This window comes from Corvus moneduloides, chromosome 2, assembly GCF_009650955.1.
Source record: "Corvus moneduloides isolate bCorMon1 chromosome 2, bCorMon1.pri, whole genome shotgun sequence".
Lineage (NCBI taxonomy): Eukaryota > Metazoa > Chordata > Aves > Passeriformes > Corvidae > Corvus > Corvus moneduloides.
Genome location: NC_045477.1, coordinates 89,996,448 through 90,020,408, shown reverse-complemented (window position 1 = coordinate 90,020,408; position 23,961 = coordinate 89,996,448). Strand labels below are relative to the sequence as shown.

The 23,961-nt window shown below is 39.8% G+C and overlaps 1 protein-coding gene across 2 annotated transcripts in view; it reads right to left on the bottom strand.

Annotated features, from left to right (window-relative positions):
- GABRB3 (gamma-aminobutyric acid type A receptor subunit beta3) overlaps positions 1-23,961 on the bottom strand; it is a 200,639-nt gene that overhangs the window by 4,859 nt on the left and 171,819 nt on the right. For both annotated transcript variants that reach the window (XM_032100294.1, XM_032100296.1), the window contains 2 exons: positions 16,602-16,754; positions 10,611-10,855 (listed from right to left, as the gene is read on the bottom strand). In XM_032100294.1, coding sequence (XP_031956185.1) covers positions 10,611-10,855; positions 16,602-16,754 — 398 coding nt within the window. The remainder of the gene's footprint in view (positions 1-10,610; positions 10,856-16,601; positions 16,755-23,961) is intronic.

The following is a 23,961-nucleotide window of genomic DNA, read 5'->3' as shown; positions in this document are numbered from 1 at the left end:
ATAGACAAAATACAGGTCCCTGGTCAGCCATATGACAGAGACCTTCCATACAAAAATCATCAAAACCCCATATAAATTTACAAGTACAGAGCAATGCAATGCCATTTTCAGTAATAGAGAAAAAGGTCCTGATCATTTAGAGTCTTAAAATCTGGACCAGACTCTCCAGTCCTGAGTGGCAAAAGAGGAGCAGCACAGAGTTGTGTATGGCTCCTTCAGTTCAGAAACACTTAAAGAGTTCCCATGAGTGGCACTGATGAGAAGTTCCAAGCAATGCTGTCTGAGTCAGTATTTGCTAGTTTTGTTGGTGGGGCAGCACATCCCCCATGCCCCAGGCCCTACATGCTGGAGGATATGCAGTCAATACAGGTAATGCAGGGATCAGCTCCCAATTTTCTGCCAGTTTTGGGGCAAGAAAAAAGATGGCTGAAAATAAAATAAATGTTCCATGCTGGGTATTTTCAGACAGTTAACGCACGTGTGACTCTGTTCAAGAGAATTTAGTTCTCTATGTCAGAAATAGTGAATCATGGAATACAGGATAATTTCCAGTTTTATACATGCAATTTATTCATCCATAATTCATCACGCAATTAATACATTTTTCTAACCTGCCACATGATCTAGCTGTGTGAACTGTGTAGCAGTTGAATATCTCATTCTAGAAGCATCAGTTTAAAAGTGGCCGTAAAAACAGACTACTGTCACAGCCTTCTGAAGTTTGCACAGTCATCTGATACCATGCCCTTTGTAAGCTCTGTGTGATGGATTAAAAGTATGCGCAGCTATGTCTCTGTCCATATGCATTTAACTTTTTTCATTTGTATTAAAATGTTGTGAAATGGATATTTATTTCATCAATTATTGATGCTTCAGCTTCTCTCTTCTCAGGGAAGACCATTATGATAGTATATCAGTAACGCTCTGCCAAGCTGCTTGCAAATACAAAAAAAGAATATAAAATACTATGAATGATATACAGGCAAGTAGGAAAAAAATCCTAAGGTATCTAACAAATCCTGCTGCTGTAGGCAATGGCACAATATGCTGATGAGTGCCTATAAATAAAAATAAACAACATGAACAAAAATAATGGCATGGAGAACCCTCAGTGGTGATTAAGAATTTATTTTCTCTGTGGCAGAAACCCTTTGGGTACAAAAGTAAGATCTTGAGCTTTGTAGAAAGGAGTTTGTGCTGTTGAGCAGTCTCTGTAACGCAAGTGTAAAATACAGTCATGGATATCATCACTACTTATGGTGGTCTCTGAAAAGAACTGATTCAGTTTCTTCTATTCTTTTTTTTTTTCCTCACTAAGAGTACAAATTATGTTCAGGATATTTTTTTATGTAATACTAAAGTATCTCAACAACCAGGTTTTTCCTTACGAAGCTTAAAACTAAAATCTCTCATCCAGACCTCCATGGCATCAAATGTCATCTCCTTTCCCATCTCCTCCTAGGCTTTGAGAAACATCCTTCAGCTTATTAAAAATGTCACAGCAGTGACCATTTTGGTGGGCTTCACCCTGAGAGCCCTGCCATCCCAACTCCTTTTCCTTCCACTACCACAGATGCCAACCACTCTTTCTCTCAGGACTTCCTGATCTCTCCTGATTCTGTCTGCCACCTACATATACACAGACATCAGCCCATTCTGAGTACTTTTTTCCTTCTGTACTGAGCCTGGACTGTTGTGAGCTGTCAGTTGAAAGCTTGTATGATGGAGGGTACACCTACTCATTCAGCCTTCTCCTGATCAAGGAATTAATTTTACTCCTATTATTTCCTTGCATGGCATAGCCTTCTTCACCTTTTCTGCCAACTTCACGTGCCACCTTAACATGGCTTCTGCCTTTGATGTGCTAACTTTTCACTGTTTGTCACTGCATCTGAAAATCAAACCAGAAAGGTGGTCAAGAAAGTTGCAACTTCTGTGTAAATTCTTTTTCTGAAGATACCATTATGTCCTATGAAGCTGCATGACAGTATGCATTTTTCTCAAAATGTCAAATGAAACATATTTGGAAAGATACTTTTGAAATGCATCTCTTTGTAATGGAGCAACAGGCTTGCATGTCAAATACGAGAAGGAGCAGATGGAGAGAAGAAGGGGTCTGCAGAAGCTAAATAAGCCTCTGGTCCACAGATACTCTTGAGATTTATTCTCTCAAATTGATTCCTTCAGAGGTTTTGAATAAACCACCTAAGCCCTTGACAACATTAGAGCACTATATGCTAATACTTTGTGACAATCTTAAGGTGGTGTCTTAAAGTATGAATACTTAATGCATGCAGCATGTTAAAAAGTACTTGCACATAAACATGACTTTGGAACCATTTAAGCAATGATTTAAATTACTTTGACAAGGTTACACACGCTCTCTCAACGACTAAAGAAGCAAACCAATAATGGCAGGGTATCCTGTGCAAGTCACCTCATGTTTGCCTGAATATACAGGGAAGGCAAAATCCTCCATGAATGAACATGAGTGTTGCCCAGTGGCTCCAGGGAAAATGTTACCCCAGGTAACATTTAAAAATATAGATTTAAAAAAGTAGCTGACTGGACTACAGACAGTCATGGCTACATATGACAAACAAGGCCAAAGTCTTTGATGCAACTTTAGTTTTAAGCCTTAAGACCCTTAGAATAGAATTCTATCACCTGGCTCAAAAATGCCATTCTGTGCACTGGAAATTCTCCCCAAAATGCTAATACCAGGCTTTACACTCAAATGCTGTTATAAATCAGAGATGACACTGTGGATTTGGCCAATTTCCCCTCACTTCTTACCATCCTTCTTTAACCAAAATATTTCTCTTTTTTTACTTCTCTGCCAACCCTGCACTTCCATTCTCTTTGCGGCCCCTTCTATCTGCCTACTGTGGCTCCACCTGAAGCCATTCCTTCCCATTTCTTCACTGTGGTCTTCATGGTTGGTTCTCATATCTCCTTCCCAACACAAGCAAGGGTTGATTGTTTCTTTGGAGTGTTTCCCAATGAACTCATCAAAACAGATAAAAACAGCTGAGTACCAAATCATGAATTCCCTGCTGAATCAGCATGGACACAAATATGCAAAACTAGTGCTCTTATTTCAGAATCAATTTTTATTAAACTCCATCCCTCCCACCTCTGAGTAACTTCAGCTCCTGCACCAAGGTGAAGTGACTGAGGCTCACATAAGTCCATTTTGAGAAGCAGATTCACTTTTGAAGGTTCACCTTCAAAATGAAGAATGATACATATTACATGTCATTTCTGAACGATACATATTACAGTACAAGTGAAAAGTTTAAATACTCCAGCAGCCTAATGTCATTACACAAAAATGACTGTCACTCACCTAACTGAAGCCAGAAGCAGGAGAACTACGATAACGTTCACAAAGAACCTGCTCCTTGCTCTCGGAGGAACACCATGTCACCAGTGGACAACTTGTACTGTATGTTCTAGGTCCAAAACTTCAATGTCCTATTGTATCTGGGAAGTCTTGAGTCTGCTTCTTAATTCTACCCAGAATCCAGGCTCATTTAGATGCTAGCTATTCTATTTTTAAGAAACAAGATATAGCAACTGCTACTGAATATCTTTCCCCAATATTTTTTTGAAAACTTCAACTTTAATACCAGTTTGAAAGCACTTTACTAGGGCCAGGAAACTATGATAAGGCTTGATTTATTATTAGGTTGAGTTGGAATTATTTCAAGCTCATTCAGTTCCCTGCTTAATATTCCATAAATTTTAAGGAGTGAGTCTTACACTCTACTACACAAAAAGAGGAAGCATTTTGCTCAAACCCCATAGGTATGTTTAGTTGTTCATCAAGCCCAAATTTTTAAATACCGTGTAAACACTTCCCATCATGTGAAGCAATATAAATGCAAATAGGGGGTTTAAATAACATAATGAAAAGCTCTGTCTCTGTAGTTAGTCTTGCATTATTTTGCATCAAAATTAGTATTCAGGTACATACAGAGTCAAAAAATATTCTGAGTTGGAAGGGACCCACAAGGATCGTCTTGTCTGACTCCTGCCCTGCACAGCACCATCCCCAAGTATCACACCATGTGCCCAAGAGCATTGTCCAAACCCTTCTTGAGCTCAGTCAGGCTTGGGGCTGTGATCACTTCGCTGGGGAGCCTGTCCCTGCTCAACCACCCACTGGGTGAAGAACCTTTTTCTAATATCCACCCTAAGCCTTCCCTGACACAGCTGCAGGCCATTCCCTTGGGTCCTGTCACTGGTCACCAGAGAGATCAGTGTCTGCCTCTTTCACCTTCTTCACTTATGCATAAATGGCTTTCCAACATGTAGAACAATATGCAATCAGGCCTTACGTTTTATCTGGGCTTGAAGCTAAATTCATTGACCCCATTATGCTTTGAATATTTAAAAAAATATTTAAAAATGCAAGACAAAAATTATAGTATTGAGTGTTCTCCCTGAGTCTAAAAGTTGATACTTCTCTCACTGCCATCTAAATATGTTGATATTAATTAATAAGCACCAAAAAAAAAAAAAAAGAGATAATTATGTTATATCAGCTTAGTAGATGAGCCCAGGATACCCAGCAGAACTGGGAAGATGGAAAGTCCTTGAAAAACAAGGAAAGTATGAAGAAGCAAACTAATTAGGAATTTCCATACTATTATCACTGTCTATCAAGTAATAATGAAGTTTGACAATTAACCTTGATGTATATCAATGGGGGAAGAAAAGGAAACAAATGCATAGTGTCCCTTTGCCCTGTATTTCACATTGTCTGGATTATTACAGTCTCTGAGCTGTACTATGAATTGCACATAAAATCCTTCTTACTGTCTCAGGATTTGCATGATTCATTCTTGTCCAAAGTGGCTGCAAAACAAAATTAGTACATGTATGAGTCTCCCAGTGCACAATGAATGTCCCCACCATGAGCTACAGGATGACAGTTCTTCCCACGAGAGCTGTGCTTATCACCCTTGACAGATATACTTCAAAATTTGGTACCTACTCATCACATTCATATTTCAAAAATATCCCACTGTTCAAAACAGCACTGAAAAAAGTACCTAGGAAACATGAAGATGCACAGGAGAATACTGCCAGTTTTGCTATTCTCATACTTCCCAATTTAAACTGAGTGATAATTTTGCCACGGAAGCCAAGATATTAATTTTCAGAATAAAATCCCACTTATGAGAAGGGTTGCTGCAATTAACAAAACTGCTAAGTAGATCTAAGTGGCCTGAGCCTCTATTCTCAGCAATGCCTGGTGGGTAACTGCTGCCTTGGCCAACAGCGGGGGTTTGAGCCAGGAATCTCCAGAGCTAAAAATACATGCAGACACTGCCTGATGAGAAGGGCCCTTTTATAAAGGGTTATGCATTATTCTTGTCAGAGAAAGCTCTTCCCACATGTCTGGCAGCCATTAGGGGTTTGACGCTTTAATGAGCTTGTGTGATAGTTACCCTCCTGATTGATACTCTAGGACTGAACTTTTGGTCTCACCGAACTGAAAACATAAATTGCCAGTCTGAACCAAAAAGCAATGTTTTTAGCAGGGGAATTTAACATATCACATAACCTCTGTGGATTGGCCCAGAAGGAGCAATGTTCAAAACACATGCTAACCATCTGATTATACAAGTAGCCTCTAGCACAAGAGTGAACAAGAAGTGAGAACAGGATTGCCTTAAAGCTCTCTCATGCTGATTTAGCTGTAAATTAGGCTGTATCTGAGCCTTATTAAAAAGAAACAATTTATGTAGCAAACCTGAAAGCTGAGAGCTACAAATGAAGCCTGGATTTGCCAACACAAACAGGAGAAATGGATTTGATTCATAACAATGGGGATCAATTTTCAAAGGAAACATTTTTAGAGACCACCTATTCTTTTCTGAGTTTGTCCACAATCAGAGAACTTTAATTTAGGTATCAATACCATATACGAAGCCATATTTTATGAAAAATCAAAATTAATTTCTTCCTTTATCCTAGAGCTTGCCCTCATATATGAAGCAGAGTGTCAAGGTTTTCAAAAGAGTTTTCAATCCCAAACTGGAATGTGTATGAAGATCAGTTATACACACAAAAAAGCAGCATCCTATTTGGTCTCAGTAACTACGGTTTACTGTGATAGGCTGGAACAGTTCAGTGAGGAATACTATTTACAGTGCATTTTCTGAATTAATATGTGATGCAAAAGCAGTCAAAAGAAGAGACGGCTAAGTGTGAAATTTTCTTTGTAGTCAGCTGCTGATCCACAGATGAGTCACTCATAAAGGCTCACTCAGGTTTCATCTCATCACCAGCTCTGAATCTTCTGAAACCTTTTCCAGAGATTCAATTTAGTCAGACGTGCTTTAGCCATCATGCCACCTTCAGCAGGGCTACACAGGAGAATACAGTGCAGAGTTTTTCTCTCCCCACTGCTTCTCTTTGTCACCTCTGCAACGTGAGGACACTGGCTGGGCCAATTCCATGCTGCAAGAGCTCTTCTTTCCCCTACACCTGGAGCTATTTGGCTCATTGGTTTCAACACATGGACAGAGCTGGACAGCAAGCCCTAGTCGTATCGTACCAGGATTAACTCAGAGACAAGTACCTAAAAGCCTGGCACTGGAGAGACATAGCAGCAGCACCAAAAGGGGGGTGGCTGTGCCAGTTTTGGCTTTTCAAACCCATAACTTCTGACGCAGAACAATGCAAATGCATTCATTATGAAGAAGAGTTACTGAGCATGAAGAGTAACTGCTTTGCAAAGCAATTATCAAATAAAACACAAACATACCCACATCTGTGGATTTTGTGGTCTAGAACTTTTTTTTATTAAAACTCCCCTGCTCTACAGTCCAATAAGACTAAGAAAGCATGAAAAGCCCTTTTGTTACTATAAGAGGAGTGTTTATAACCAAGCCTGCTAGCTTGCACTCCAGACTTCAGTTTTCTGATGTGTAAAAAATAGACTACTATAGTAGTATCCATTATGTTTCTACCGGTTTCCATGGGCTAAAACACTTCTGAGTGAAAATAACATGCCATTTTCCCACTGCCTTCTCTTGTTCCCTTTGCCTGAGAGAAAGACACTGTCTCAGCAGCACTGCCAGTCTTGGGAACCATAAAAGTAAGGCTTGAACTCAGGGTCTGAGTACCAGGCAGTGTGTTGAGCTGCCCCTTGTCTGCTAGTGCTGCCTCCCAACACAAGTGACTTCCACAGCACCACAGCCCCTCCTGACTCTAGCTGGACCTGATAACGGCACCAAGTTGTTCAGTCACTACACCCACATGTTACAGTATCTGATGTTGGCAATAAATTCAATAATGTTTACTTTTTTATTTGGTTCAGTTTGGTTTATGTTTCGTTTTGTTTTGTTTTTCTAGCGCCCTGAGCTAGTATTTTTAATCAGTGACAGGGAGCTCATGCACACGGTTCATAAACAAGCAAATTCAATTACTAAAACAAAACAGCAACAGAGCAACCCAAAATAGTAGTCAGAAATAAACTAATATTTCCTTCTTCCAGTTTTATATGTGAACATTTTTCAATCTCCTTTCCAGCACAGCATACATTTGACAGTCATTAAATAGTGGTGATAAGTGCAAAGTGAGCTGCCTGCTTTTGCCATTCTTCCTTTCTTTAAAAATGTCATTCAGCCCCAAATCACATGAGATTGGAAGTATTTCCCAGGATTAGAAACCTTCCCTTTCTGAATGGAATTACACTCCATGGAAGACTGAAGCCTCAGCAAAACCACAAAACCAATAGTTCCATTGAACTTGCACAAAGCAGTCTCCACGTATGTCTCTACGCCTCCTTTACTGTGCAGTATTGGTGTACACTGTGTGAGCCTCTCCCAAAACATCCAGCACCTGAGTCCCAACTCTAAAGCAAGAAGCAAGCAACTGTTATTTCCATCAGATTCAATGATTTTCAAGAGCCACTAAAGGAGAGATTGGAAGTTAATTACTCTTTACTATCCCTGAAGAGGTCAGAACCAAGGTTGCAGAGCTTTCCGGTACTGTCTTCCATAGAAAGTATGATAAAAACTCTAGCATGACCCCAGTCCTGCTGCATCCATGGATATCTGCACAGCATGGTAAATAGTGGACATGACCCAGAACATAGAAACTGTTTTCATTTTCCTGCTTCAAGGCTGTGGTGTCTCAAAGCCATAGTAAACTTTGCCCAAAGTACATCTGTTAGATGTATTTTCCCTGAGATGTGAATCTTGAAATCCATGGGACCTCTTGCCTGTTCTGATCAATTCCCTATGCTTCGCATTTGCCAGTGTTTATCAAATGAGAAATTAAATCCTACATCCACTGAATCTTCCATCTTTGTTTTGTTTCAAAGAAAGATTTCCAATTAGCTCTACCTAATGTTTCTGTCTGTTTCTGTTGCGTGCTGGCACTGCTTCTCTGAAGGCACTGAATCCATGCTACAAAGATCTGCTGAATTCTCCAGCTGAGGCCTGGGGACAAAATGTTTTCTGCACAGAAAGGGACCATACCATATTATTTATCCTGCGTCATTTGAACAGCTAATATTCACAGTCAATATGAACATCTATGGTTCTACAAAGCATACAGAGTTCCCTTTCACACCTGGGACTCGAAGGGACAAAGTAACACACTCTTTAAACTCTGGTATGCTGAATTTGTATCCTTATTTGAGAGAATCATAGAATCTCTTAGGTTAAGAAGACCCCTAAGGTCATTGAGTCCAACTGTTAATCCAGCACCATGTTCACCACTCAAGTATGTCCCCACATGCTGCATCCACATGACTTTTGAACACTTCCAGTGATGTGATTCCACCACTTCCCTGGGCAGCCTGTTCCAATGCCTGACTTCCTCTTCTGTGAAAAAATGTTTCCTAATATAGAATCTAATCCTCCCCTAGTGCAACTTGAGGCCACTTCCTCTCATTCTGTCTCTTGCTACATGGGAGAAGAGACCACCCCCCACCACACTACAACCACGTCTCTAACTGCCACATCTGCATGTCTTTTAAGTATCTCCAGGGACAGGGATTCAACCACTTCCCTGGGCATCCTGTTCCGATGTTTGACAACCCTTCCTGTGAAGAAATTTTTCATTCATGCATGGTTGATATTAAACCAGCAGAAGAATCAGAACCATTCATGATATGCTTCAGAAACAAAAGAGAACATTTTATGTCAAAAGCCAGAAAAAAAGATTGCTATATGGTATGAGCAGATCCAGGATAGAGAAATGGCATGAACTGGGTATGAAAATATACATTTTCATTAGTTAAGGTACTAATGATTATTTTGACAATGTGGACAAACTGATCTCAAGATAGAAGAACTGTCAGACATGGGGTAGTATTGGACCCATTAACAAGTCTTGTACTGAGTTATGTAAATCATTTAAATGGATGAGATTCACCAGATGGCTTCCAGCAGGAGAACTAAACCTTAGTGCGTACATCTGCATTACCTGCTTGCAGTTAAAATCTTCTCCATGGCTTTCAATTCAGATACTCTTTTATTTCCCCATCTGTATGTTTTTATTATTATGACTATTTATTTTTCCAGTAAAGAGAATTCTTTCGTCCTGATATCTTAGTTCTAAGTAGTGCTGCCAACTGTGATGAGAATCTGGTTTCATAATATACTGGGCAAAAATGTGTTTATTGGTTCAGAATTGTTTCACATATATGAGTGGTGATAATTAGGTATAGTTCTGCATTACATTTACTATAGCAGACAGAATCATTAGGATAAACAAATATAGCTTGAAATTACTTTTATGATACTGGTTTTGATGAACAGGTAGTAGTTTTGTCACTGTGAACTCTTCTAATTTATAGCTGATAGAAAAAAAGCAGTCTTACTCAACCAAACTGAATGAAAAACCCTCACTGGGAGCATTTTAGTAAAAAGAAGAAAGATGTTATATTCAAACTGACAGTTAATGTCAGATACTGCTGAATACCTTGAATTTTTCTTTCAAAGATTAAAAAAGGAGGTATTCACTGGATAAAGTAGTACTTCAGGCAAGGAAATAGCTGGAGCATAACCAGCACAGACCTTGACAATACCATGCTTCAGAAATCAATCTGAAAGTTTCTCTAGGACTTATGGTTTTCTGCTGGTCTTAAACAGCAGCAGATGACAATGTCACACACAGCATACTATTCTGGCCAGTTAATTAACATGGAAGAACAAATCCTTTATCTGTTCTCTCTGGTAAATGCATCTGCTCTAAGTGTAGTGAGGAAAAGTGTGCTCACATTCTGGATTTGCTTATATAGGCAGTGTACAAAGGCACTTAAAATCACAGTTAGATTGTATTTGATAGGCAAATAAATGCCTTTGTAGATCTGAGCCTTTGTCTTAAAGCTAGCTGCTCTCCCACTGTCTTCCTCTTACCCTTACTTGTCATACAGATCATACTCACTTCCACATTTGTATGCCTACATATATTCCTCTATGTCGGTTCCTGAAAATGAAAATGCCCGAGTTTGTCCACAAAAAGATGTGGTTGGGTGTCACCAGATGGTGATGTTTTTAGGCAAGCCTTTTTGGTTTTTTTCATAGTGATAGTCCTTGCAATGTAAAAATAGAGAGAATATATAGATTAAAGAAACCTACCCGATTGCCTTCAAACCTTGAGCGATCATTGTTTGCCTTTGCTGTTTTTTCTGCAAGTTTTTTCTGCCTTTGAGGGCCTTTTCCAAAGAAAATGTAGTTGACAAAGGCGTATTCTAGTAAGGCCAAGAAGACAAATACAAAGCAGCCCATGAGATACATGTCAATGGCTTTAACATATGGAATTTTAGGCAAAGTCTCTCGCAGGTGAGTGTTGATTGTTGTCATAGTCAGCACAGTCGTAATTCCTACGCAAAGAAAAGAGATCACATATCTTACAACTCCAAACATTATATTTTATTTTCCTGATAAGGCAAATTATCAGTGGGAAGAAGCTTAAAAATTTGTAAAAGATGTCTTGCAGGTGACATCACTGCAAAAGAAAGCAAAATTAAAACTTGATGCATTATTATTCTGTTACAATTGTTTCCTTCATAAGAGTGGGGGAACAGCTAACAAGGGGGTCTGGCACCACTGCCATGAGTTAATGTAGCTTCATGGAAGCCAGGGTAGCTGTACTGAACATCTCTTCCATGAAGACCAAACTGACGTGCAACAGGAACAGTGTTCATACAAAAGGTGAAAGACATCTCCCACAGTTTTAAATTTCTAAGAGTTAGGCAGTTGGTTGATGTTAGTCCTGTTGGGCCTCCCTTTAGTAGATGGGGAGAGACAGGCACCTTTCTAGAGCAGTTTATCCCGTCTATTTTAGCTACCTATTTCAGGAAAGGACAATATATAAGTGGAATTTGAGATGACTAATTTGGAGCAGTAGGCTAGTTACATAGAAAGAAGTGAGGTGAGCAATGACAGACAGAGAGGTATGTGAATTTTTGGAAGGAAGAAGGAGGGAGAGCAGCATTTTTTTAGCAACAAACTGGACACTAATAAAATATCTACAAAATATCTACATCAACCTTATGTCAAGTTATTTATGGACATAGCACCTGAAAATATATTACAGAGCACTATTTTGAGAATCTGGAAAGAAAAGCAAATTTATTGTCAGTCTGCCTGAATTCACAATAAACTGCAGGATCTGTATCTCTGCTGGAAATTTTATGGGAATTGCAAATCACAGGTTGCTGAAAACACTGATTTGTGGAACAAGTCTACATTTCAAGGCAAGTCATTCTATTAGGTCTCCTCCATTACTATTTTCTTTGATTCCATAATTATACCATCAGTTTATAAGTAGTCAGTAAAATACAGGCAGAATAAAGGACGAAATAAAAATGCTGCCATATAATAAAGCACATCCTCTTTTACCTGAAGAGACAGAAATAAAGACAACATAACTCCAAACCAAGCTGTCAGTGTAAGCAGTGTCACTCCAGGGAACTGAAGTAATACCCTAGGAGATTGTGTAACAGATATTTTGTATATTTAGTAGGTTAGTGTCATGCAGTTTTCAGTGCTATTCCTCTAAACTGTGAAGTGAGTGTGCATTGATGTCAGATGTCTGGTGATCTTGAAGATTAAGCACACTGAATAGAAGGGTGGCTATCACTAACCAAAGGGAAATACATTCCCTGGGAGAGCCTGAAACCCTGCGGCCAAATGTCCTTCTGAAGATCAATAATTTGTTTTAAAGCACAGCTGGAGGAGAAGAAGCTGACAGTCCCCTAAGACAAAAAAATAAGATAATCTTGTGATTATAGTCCTTCCCACAAGGGAGGACTCTAGAGATTATTTTTCTCCTCACTCAAAGGACTGAATTTAGGAACTTCTAGGGCTAACTAGCAAAGAGAGCAGAATTGATAGATTTGCTTATTTCTCTTGAGATCAACCCTATATCCTCCTCTATCTGCAGTGTCCATAGCACAGAGTCTCTGGAATGAGCTGGCCTTTGCTTTGTAGCTTGGGTTCACCCTGGAGGCAACTATTTGGTTCAGTGCAGCAAGGGATCAGGCACAGGGGCAAAATATGGAAGTGAATCAATAGAATCAGGCTCTTACAGAGAATACAGGCTTCTGCAGGGGTTGAGTAAAAGTTTGTCTCTGTGTCCCAAGAATTACACAGGGAATGCTTCCTCGAACAAATACCAGGCATTCACATATACCTTCTCTGTACTGTACTTTTCAGAGCCAATTATATATGTCCAAAGGTGCTATGTTGCCTTTAAACTTTTGTACCACTTCATATTAGGGTACCATGTAAGTTCACGGATGATACTTTACTGGGAGCAGCTGTTGCCTCCCCTGGAGGCAGGAAGGCCCTGCAGAGAAACCTTGAAAAATTAAGAGGACTGGGTGGGCAACCACCAACCATATGAAGTTCATTAAGGGGAAGTGCCAGATTCTGCACCTGGGATGGGGCAAAACTCAATGTACAGACAGACTGGGGAATAAAAGGCTGGAAAGCAGTGCTGAAGAAAGGGCTTGGGGTCCTGGTCAGTGGCAAGTTGAATCTGAGTCAGCAGTGCCGTGGCAGCCAGGAGGCCAGCCATGTCCTGGGGTGCACCAGGCACAGCATCACCAGCTGGGCAAGGGAGGGGATTGTCCTGCTCTGCTCTGCACTGGGGCAGCCTCACCTTGAATATTGTGTGCAGCTTTGGCCACTGCAATATAGAAAAGATACTGAACTATCAGAAGGTGTCCAATGGAGGGCAACGAGGATGGTGAAAGGCTGTGAGGAGAAGCTGTTATGACAAGCAACTTAAGTTACTTGGTCTGTTCAGCCTGGAGAAGAGGAGATTGAGAGAAGGCCTCATTGGAGTCTACAACTTCTTCATGAGGGGAAGAGAAGGGACAGGTAGCGATCTCTTCTCTGTGGTGACAGGACCCAAGGGAATGGCCTGAAGTTGTGTCAGGGGAGGTTTAGGTTGGATATTAGAAAAAGGCTGCTCACCCAAATGGTGGTTGGGCACTGGAACAGCCTCCCTAGGGCAGTGGTCACAGCACCAAGCCTAACAGAGTTCAAGCATTTGGACAATCCTCTCAGGCCCATTGTGTGACTCTTGGAGAGGGTCAGGAGTTGGACTTCTGTGGGTCCCTTGTGCAACCTTCCAACTCACCATTTTCTGTGATTCTGTGATACCAGCTTAAGGCTCATAGAAGGCCTATCAAAGGAACATAGGATTAGACCCATGATACTGACCTTTATTATACAAACACCACAGACATCATCACCAGGGCACTAATTGTTTTCTGAGAAGAAACTATTAGACGGAATTTTGTCCTCTCCAAAGGACTTTCTATCAGTTTGAAATAGAACATCTGGTCTCCTGAGCTCGCCTTGTACTCTCTGATTTTTGTTCTAATATTTGTCTTACAGTACTTGATGAACTTGTGCTACACAGAAATAGGCCACATGAGACAGTCTTGTTCCTTAAACAAGGAAAACTCTCATGAACCTGTAATAGAAGGGCATGGAATGTCACTGGGTATGGTAACTTCTGTCTACCCATCTGTTGCTCTCTGCAGTCCTGGCCATTATGTATCTAGATGCTGACTGATGTGTTTGAAGTGCTCCCCTCACTTGGCCACCTGGGTGGATCTTTGGTATCTATTAGTTAACTTATGAACACATCAGAGATGTTTGAACTCTATGCCCCACTTCCTATTAAGCTACTACTTAGCTTTCAAGCTGCTAAACAAACACTGGCTGCTGAGTGGTAGTGCCATACTGTGTCATGCCCATACGCACCAGCTAATCCACAGTATCTGCAGAATTACTGCACAGTAACTGCAGTCAATCTACAACATCTCCAGCTACCCAAATTCAGAAGCTGGGACATAATGTTGCACAAAGGTGGCTACACTGCTGCTGTGGTATATGGGACCTTGGGAGGTACGGGGTAAGGAAAGAGGGAATCATAGGGACATGGGTTGGAGTCTGGGTTTGCTGTGGTATGTTACAGAAAAATAAGGGAACTAGGGATTATGTTCCTGTTTTAAGAAAATAAGAGAATACAGCACAGACTTAGTGACAAGTTTTGGGTAGGAAGGTATGTGTAATTGGGAAGCACAGGGTTGAAGACAGAATTTGGGACGAGATGAGAGGCAGAAGTTTTTGTAAGGATTTATAGATCCATTTCATCTTCCTTAGCCATAGCTATCCCTGAGTATGCTTTGGTAAAAGATGAAATATTTGCTGTGAGATATTGTCATAGAATCTGTCCTGGTTCTGGCCAGGACAGGGTTAATTTTGGCAGTAACGAGGAGCTGGCTTGCTACGACCCAAAGGTTATTCTGTATCACCTCATGTCATTGCTGGAGGTTGCAGGAAGAGAGTCTTTTTCGGCGAGGAAGGCTTCTCTTCAGGTTGGGGCAGTGTGGCCACTGTTGGGTCGTGAGTTCCACAATGAGCATTTTTGCTTGTGAATCACTATCTCTTTTGTACAGTTTTGTTATTAGTATGTTGCTGATACTGCTCATTTTCTCGTCTCATTGTTGTTTCCAGCAAATTGTTCTTACCTCAACCTGGGATCTTTGCCTTTTGTGCCTCCAATTCTCTCCAGCCACCCGCAGGGGGAAGGGGGAGAGGGGGAAGCAAGAAGCAGTGTGGTTTTATTGGGAGCACTAAATTGGAGAATACCATTCCTAAACTCTGACAGAATCACAAAATGGTTTGGCTTGGAAGGGACCTTAAACACCGTCTAAGTTCACTGCCATGCCCAGGGACACCTTCCACTAGATCAAGTTGCTCAAAGACACATCTAACCTGGCCTTCAACACTTCAAGGGATGGGGCATCCACAACTTCTATGGGCAACCTGTTCCAGTGTTCCTATTTCTCACCACCCTTACAATCAAGAATCTCTTCCTAATCCAAATCTACACTCTGTCATTTTGAAGCCATTCCTCCTTATCCTGTCACTTCATGTCCTTTCCAGCTCTTTTGTAGGCCCCCTTTGGTTACTGGAATGTGCCATAAGGTTACCCCAGAGCCTTCTCTTCTTCAGGCTGAACAAACCCAAGTCTCTCGGCCTGCCTTGAAAGGAGAGGTGCTCCAGCCCCCAACCATCATCGTGGCCCTTTTCTGGACTCACTCCAACGGGTCCATGACCTTCTTATGTTGGGGACCCCAAACCCAGATCCAGTATTCCAGCTGGGGTGTCATGAGAGCAGAGTTGAGGAGAACAATCACCTCCCTCACCCTGCTGGCCACACTGATTTTGGTGCAGCCCGGAACACAGTTGTCATTCTGGACTGCAAGCACACATTGCTGGGTCATGTTGAGTTCCTTGTCAACCAACACCCCAAGTCCTTCTCCTCAGGGCTGTTTCTCAATCCATTCTTTGGCCAGCCTGTACTTGTGCTTGGGATTGCCTGACCCACGTGCAGGATTTTGGACTTGGCCTTGTTGAACTGCATGACGTTCATGCGGGTTCACCTCTCAAGCTTGTCAAGGTCCTTCTGGATGGCATGCCTTCCCTCCAGTGTGTCAGCTGCAAAATTTTCTAGTCACCTTCCCTCATTAGAAGGATACCTTGATCTGCGCAGGAATCACAAACCTGTGCCAAATCCATGTTTTTCTGTCATGAGGTAAATGACCCTTTAGGCTGTCATAAACATGCACTTAACATACCGTGTACTCTGAGGGTTAGGTGGCATGTTATGGTCCATAGCTGATGTGCCCCTGTGCACTGAACTAGCAATGGTTCTTGAAGTCTGCTCCTGCCAGTGTGACTTAAAACACCCAGGACCTCAGGGGGAGGCTTGAAGCCACATTTGTCCTCCCACACTGAGTTGGATTAAGCCCATGCTCAAATATGATTGTGGAGCTGATCTCCTAGATGAACTGACAACGTTAACTTTGAGGAGAACAAGTATGGGACCTGTATGAGCAGCTCATGTCAGAGATTTAGTGATAGCTATACTCTTGCATGCAGGGGAAAACTTATCACTTTTGAGGCAATACTGGATGACATGATTTTGACAAAAATTATTTTGGAATATCAAAACACTGACATCACGCTGTAGTTTTTAACAACCTCTGAAGACTACCTTGAGTCTGACATTTTAGTGACCCACTCATTCTTAGCACATACCAAGGGCAACTCTTGCTGCTGATGCATCATAATTGATCCAGAATGACACCCATGATAAAATGGTAATGAGTATGGAGGGCATGTAGGTTTGAAGAATAAAGTAGCCAATATTTCTCTTCAACCTGAAGCTCAGTGAGAGTCTTGGATAGGCACCTGAGAAAAGAGAGAGGAAAACAGCGTTATTTATACTGAAGGAAAAACACTTGTGGATAGTTGCCTTCAGTTTCTGCAGAAACTAAAGCATGCACGTTTTGTGGGGTAGTATGACATCTGCAGAACAGTAGGGAAGACACCTTCACTGTATTACTCATTGGTTTTAAAAGAAACCTTGCAGTGAATATAGTAATAGCCAAGTAATTTGTATTTGGGAAGAAAAGAGAGACAGTAAATTACTTTGGACTGTTGAACAGATAGGTGAGCACCAGGTAGTTTTTAAAAACAAATGCTTAGGTGTCCAAGTAAAATGCTTATCCAAGTACACAGTTTTCTGTATAGAATTTATATTGAGAGAATAGGTAACGTGCATAGCTTTTCATTTACAATGAAGAATTGTTCAAGAGATGAGACTTCTTAATTACATCTGAACTATAAGAAACATGCAACCATGTGGTGTCAAAAATAAATTGTAATGAATTTCATTGAGGAAAAGCCTTCAGACTTGCTCCTCTAACATCAACAACAGCCAGCCAGAATTTTTCTTCCAAACATATTTTAAACAAAGAAAAAGTTGAATTTTGTGTATATACATATATCTATATGTGATTCATGAACTGTTACAAACAGAAAAAATTAACAATGAAAAAAAATAATTACCTCAATATCAACTTAACTTCAAACTGCTGTATATCTTACTGAATTGGTGTTAATCTTACTGAATACATTTTAGACATATATATATCTATATATACACACATACATATATATATTCAGACCAATATATTTAGAAATCTCAAATTGTTAAAAAAAATTGTGATGTTTTTCACCAAATGCAAAGATGATTAAATCTGAGTACAGCTGTATAAGAAAAAGGCAGTCATTCACACATTAGCTCCATGATTTCAGTGTTCGCACTACCAGTCTTAGATATGATACTTCTAACAGCTCATCTATAAGCTCTAGTTAGTCAACATCCTAAAAAACATTTCAGCACATACCAAGGACCCAACCAGCTATTAGAACACTTCCCACCCATTCTAGTGCAAATATGCAGAAAATATGAAAGATTACATCTAGATAAAAAATGAAAAATTACAACCTTCCCTTTAAATTATATTCATATGTTGGCATATGAGCTTAAGAAATTACATTTGCCCATATACACATGAATGATTTCCTAAGAGAGAAGGGGAAAGAAGGAATAGAAAACGGAAGATTTCTCTTCATCACATTCCTGATAGTTTGTTACACTTTGAGTCATACAACAGAAAAATGCCACACTGTTTCCGGGCAGCAGAAGCATCAAGGCAGTATCAAACTTGTGCAAATATAAGTTTGCACATAATATAACTGTTGTATCAAACAGTCTCAGAACAACTATCACCAGGGAAAGAAATATCCGGTAGGTATATCTGGTTGCTGTGATTATTTCAATCAGTAGCATTGTTTTCCAGAATGAAATGCCTCTTAGTTTCACCAATAGAGGTATATTGGTGGAGTCAGAAGAATGTATTTCATCCTGAAATACCAAGGTTTTCTGCTGTCTGAAGCATTCAACACATTCCAATGAACAATGTTTCATTTCAAAAGACAAATTCTCTCATTGAAACCAGGCCTGCTTTTTTTTTGCCTACAAAGCTTAACTTTTTCATTTGGCTTCTTATGAAAATGTTTCTGTGGCCTTGTGTCTGCAGACTATATAAATAAAACAGGAGACCATAATGAAATAAATAAACACTGCCATTGTGAAATACATTAAAAATGCAGCAGACCTGATCACCTTTCTGCAGTAAGAGTAGAGCATCAGACAGAAATCTTTATAAAGCTCTGTTGAGAAAAATTATTTCATATAATACATTGCCCACTCAAAGGATTCTCTATAAATCTGTAAAAAACTTTCCAAAAGTCCTGTCCAGGTCTGGATATCTGTGGAGTATAATTGATAGAGGTGACAACAGAAAAATCTCCCATAACATACTGATTCTTTAATTAAATAGTATGAAGGATTAATTCAAGAAAGTTCAGTAGAACTCAATCACTGAATCAGAGTACATTCTTGGCTCTAGAGCCAAGGACCCTGGATGCACTAGGGAAATTGAGAGAGAGAGAACTTTGCCGTTGATAAAGCACAGAAAATGGTGTGAGTGAAAAAGGTGTGTGTCAACAGGGGAGAGAATAACGTGTCACATATGTTAGTAATTTTCAGTATGAACTCACAAACTGAGAAACAGTATAACAGAGTGAACTTTAGACATTTATGTGGAATGCTTCACCTGTGACCATCATCCATTACCTTATCACCATTTCTATCTAATTAGGTAAGGTAATTACTGAAACTGGTGAGACCTGGCCTTAAAGGTTGACTCCCCAGACAGCTGACCTCAAGGCCAGAGACATCAACCTAAATATACTTCAAGCACCAGGTTCTTTGTCCTGAAATTAGAACCCTAAGGACCATGTTGAGGGCCAGGGCTGTCAGTGCTTTCTGTCTTCTTGTACTAGAGTTGGAGTAAGAGAGATTGTAAAAGAGAGATTCATTTGCTAATCTGATGGTGTCCTGATCCTTTTGAGATGCCCTGTGACATCTCAGACACCAGCACACAGTTGATGGACATGATACACACCCTACACCTTTTTGATCAGTGGGTGGAGACTACAAAGGCTGCCTTGTGCCCTCTCAAATGCAGTTGATTAAGCAACTCACGTGAACTGCTTACACATGGGCTTGGTGTCTAAGCTCCAGTTCATCCAGTCAATCTAGCAAATGAAACCTAGAGAATTATTCATCATCTCCTAAAATGCACTCCTATAGATGTACTGAATTTGTCTCCACCGACTAATATGGACTCAATTCTGACCAACTCATACACCTAGTTCAAATGTACACACTGAAATCATACTCGCCATAAATCAGAGCAAGATGAATCCAAGCCCTGCAAGTCTCAGAGTAGATTTTGATGGTGTAAGGCTCCTGGGCAATCTAAACAAAAGTCTTGCTGGCATTACAGCTGCTTACTGCAGTTGACACATTGTTCAGTTTCACCGTGGTAAGAGGAGTGTCATCCTGTTTGGTGGTGATTTTACGAGATCAAATTTTATTGACATGACTTTATCTCAGAAAATTTCAGAATAATATGGTCTTATAGAAACATATCATAGCATCATACAGTAGGGTTGAAAGGGACCTTAAAGACCATATAACTCCCACCGCTGCCATGGGTAGGGAAGCTGTGTTTACTGCAGGTTGAATAGTACAGTATAATTTTTTGCTATATGATCTTATATAGTATAGTATAGTCTTTGTTAGGGTCAGGTTGAAATTGAAACATGAACTGGTAGCTTTGGTTTTTATCATACTATGCAGCTCGGGTTCTCCTTTAGGTACCTCTCCCTGAGACTATGAGAGTTTATATTACTTCCAACTGTATTGCTTTTATATCTTCAAAAATTATCTATTGACCCTGTCTCCAGCCTGCCATCTCTGCCACCATATCTCACCTCCAGCAACAGGTCACAGGAGTCTGTGGAAAAAAACAAGGAAGAACTACTATTTCCCGTGGTTAATTCCCCCTCTTTGTCTGAATGGCTAAAGCTCAGTGAAAAGGATGGGTCCTAACCTTCATGGAGAAAGGACTGTAAGTCCAGATCCTTATTTCTCTAAGAAGGACCCATTCTGTGTAACTTATTTAATAGAAGTTGATTTCTGGGTAAACTCAACAATTACACTGTTACCTGTCTGATTATGATCGCATCATAATTTGTCAATTAAGCCTCAGAACATTTAGAAATTAATTACCAGGAAATTCTAGTTGTGAAGTTTCCATAAAAATGTTGTGGTTTCTTCCTTGTTACCTTGTTTTGCCTTGTTATCCTTCCTCCCATCTCACATGACATGTTGATGTGTATGGGCTAATTTAAACACTATAGGAATAACAGAATTTTGCCAAGAAGTATTTAAATTTAACAGTATTGAGAATGAAGGTATGAAAAGAAATACTTAATCAATAACTGAGCCCCAAATATTCCTTTTTCACATATTTGGGCACTTGGTAAAAAGAGATTACTTGTTTCTGTTCCAAATTCATTAAAAGCTAGCAAGCTGAAATATCTGGCTTCAAGGCTAAATTAGTCTCTTGCTGTTTTATCCAAGTATGCAACAAGATAGCAGAGTTGGTCAGTTACAGAATTTTTATTTTAATATGTTCTTCTGGCTAATTGGAAATGTACTTTATCTACTGATTTTTCAGAATACAGCAAATATTTAATTTTCAAATCTTTTAAGACTACCCTCCTCTTACCAACTGGTTGCTAATATGGCTTTGACTGCTATGTGACTTGAAGCTTTTAGGTGGTGTTTTACATATCCCCGTTCCTGTTCAATATCTCAGCATTTTAGGATAACAAACATGTAGGAGGCAGATTGAGGTAACAGACTTAGCACTACATTTCAGGTGTTTGAATGCAGATACTTGCACATGGATGGAGCATGAGCTGTCATTGGAAACCGTGGAGATTTAGACTTAGAGCCACCTGATTCTAAGGGTGCGATTTAATTGCCTCTACAGAGGTGTCTAAGGCCATTTGAGATGTGATAGGCTAAAGAAGAGTAGCACAGAACACTAGTTAAGTAATCAATACTGAAGCACTAGATGGTGAACATGGGACACAAGGCTGTAAGCTGCCAGAATAGCAGCCTAACTGCTAACCAAGATCTTCTACAGCAGCTCAAGAAGCAGCAGACACTTCAGCAGGCAACTGAATAGTGTCTTAAAATATTCATTTGAGAAAAGAAGGTATTCAAGAGCTGAAGAGCTCTTTAGGCTTTACCGACAGCACTGATTTGACAGCATTTGACTATGGGCTTAATTCAGTTACTGACACATGGGCATCCAGTGCCATTTAAATGTCTTATGGTATCCTATATGGCCTTCAGCTGGTGTTAGAAGGATAGTCAAACCAGGTATTTCTTCTTCATAGCAATTTAAAAATCATGAATAAAGGGAACAGGCTATTGTGTGTGGCTTTGCACATGCCTTCTAGACACTCGAAGATGTTATTCAACTCCCAATCAAGTACTCTCTTTTTTTAAACTACATGACCATACTTGTTTCTCCACTAATCTCAGGTATGCCATTTTCTAGATTTTCACTCACATTTGCTTATTTTCCATAAACCCTCTCCTATTGCTCCATTACTGCCTTCAGGAGTGCTACCCTTGATGACAAAGACAAAGCTCAAGTGTTATCAATGTAAATCAGACTCCCTTTTTATGATGAGATTTGTGGGTTTGTTTGTTTCTTTTTCCCAAAAAAGATGTTATTGGCTCATGTTCAGTCTGACATCAACAGCAGCCCCTATATTTCTACACAGAGAACCCTGGCATAACCTGGCATTCTCTATCCTTAATTTGGATAGGAATAATTAGTTGCACAGATGCTGTATTTTGCACTTGTCCATACTGAATTTTTTATTTTTTTCAGACACATTTTGCTAATTTGGAAAGATAAATTTTAACTTCCATTCTATACTTCAACAGGCATGCAGTTCCTCCAGTATTCTTGCAGCTCCACCTCGATCTCTGTCGTTATTTATGGGGTTTTTCCCATGCTTATCATTGCTTCTCAGTAGTAACTATGGGAACAGATTTTTCCCTTTGCCTAAGTTACACAAGATTATACAGCACAGTTTCTCTTGGAGGATAGGAGAAATAACTAATCCAAAAGCTGTCTATGGCATGACTCTGAAGTCTTCTTTTAGTTTTATTCAATCAAAGCACATTAGGACTGAAATCTGTGAAATGTTCACTGAGATACTGTGCTCAAAGAACTAATATCTCCCCCTGAGACTTCAATAACCTCAAAGACAAAAACATGCCTAACTTATTTTCCAAAAGAATGTAGAAACTGGCCCTAATTACTAGGACTGTAAGAAACTCTTGAGAAGAAACTTGAAAAGAGTCTGCTGACTTTATGTATCAGATCTGCTGGCATGCTTCAGATTTAGATTTAAACTTGTGGTTTTGAGAAACAAATGTGATGTTTCCCCTGCATGGAAATTCTCGTCATAAAATGTCATAATTGATCAAGCATTTTTATAATGTCCTGTATCAAAGCAATAGTAAATTCAGTATTGTGTCTTCATCAGTGACAAAAATTAAATGTTTCAGAAAATGGTACAAGAAACATGCTGTTCTCTGAAACTCCCTAATGTCAAGCTGTCTTAAACCCTGAAGCATGAGACTTTTTTATTCCTTTCACTGTATTTTTTAAAAGACCATTAATATTCTGAACATTTAGTCAGTCACATAACTATGTGCTCCTATTTTTTACTCTCGTACTTGTAACATACCTCTTTGGATTTCTCGTTTTCCTGATTTTTACAAATCTCTCATCTCTACATTTCTAAGTCATGCCTTTAATGAAATATTTCATATTGAACTAAAATGTGGCCTTGGATCATCATAAAAATCACTCCACAAATAAGTTCACTGTATTCTCATTGTTGTCTAAAAGAGCCTTCCTACAAAAGCATATCCAGTCCTGTGGAGGCGCAGGTAAGCCCTGGCTGCCAAAGGTGACACTAACTGCAGGACAAAAGGATATAGGATTAGAGCAACTGATTCTCTACAGAAAAAAATCTTCCATTCACAATGGTAAACAAGAACAGCAGCAGCTGGCAAACCCCCTCATACTAATTTCAATCCCAGCAATATTTACATTTTGTTCTGAAATACAACTTGTGTTTCTGTGTGCTTTGAAACAGATGCTGTGCCCAAAGAGTGGGTGAAGTGATGCTTACAAACATGATTGAGCTGTGCTTCATTTGTTCTAGTGTGCTGAGACAGATGGAACAGCACACTCCTGTGGTCTGAAGAGCACTGAAAATCCGAAGGCCCCCAATAATGAGCCAAATAATGGCCCCACATGTGCTGATGGCTTTCTGTGTTGCTTTGGTTTTGTCATACATATTCCTATACTGGTATCTAACACAAATATGTAAATCAACACTCCACTTTGTGATTTAAAGACATCCAGTGCTGTGAGTTAATAGTAACTTCTATTACATCTTCAAGGAGACAAGCAGGGATTTAATTTTAGCACCTTAACAATGACGACAAATCCACTGGCTGGCTATGTATAAAGTACTATATATCCATCAGTGCAAATCAAGATATAAAAGACATTACATTCACTATATAACAACA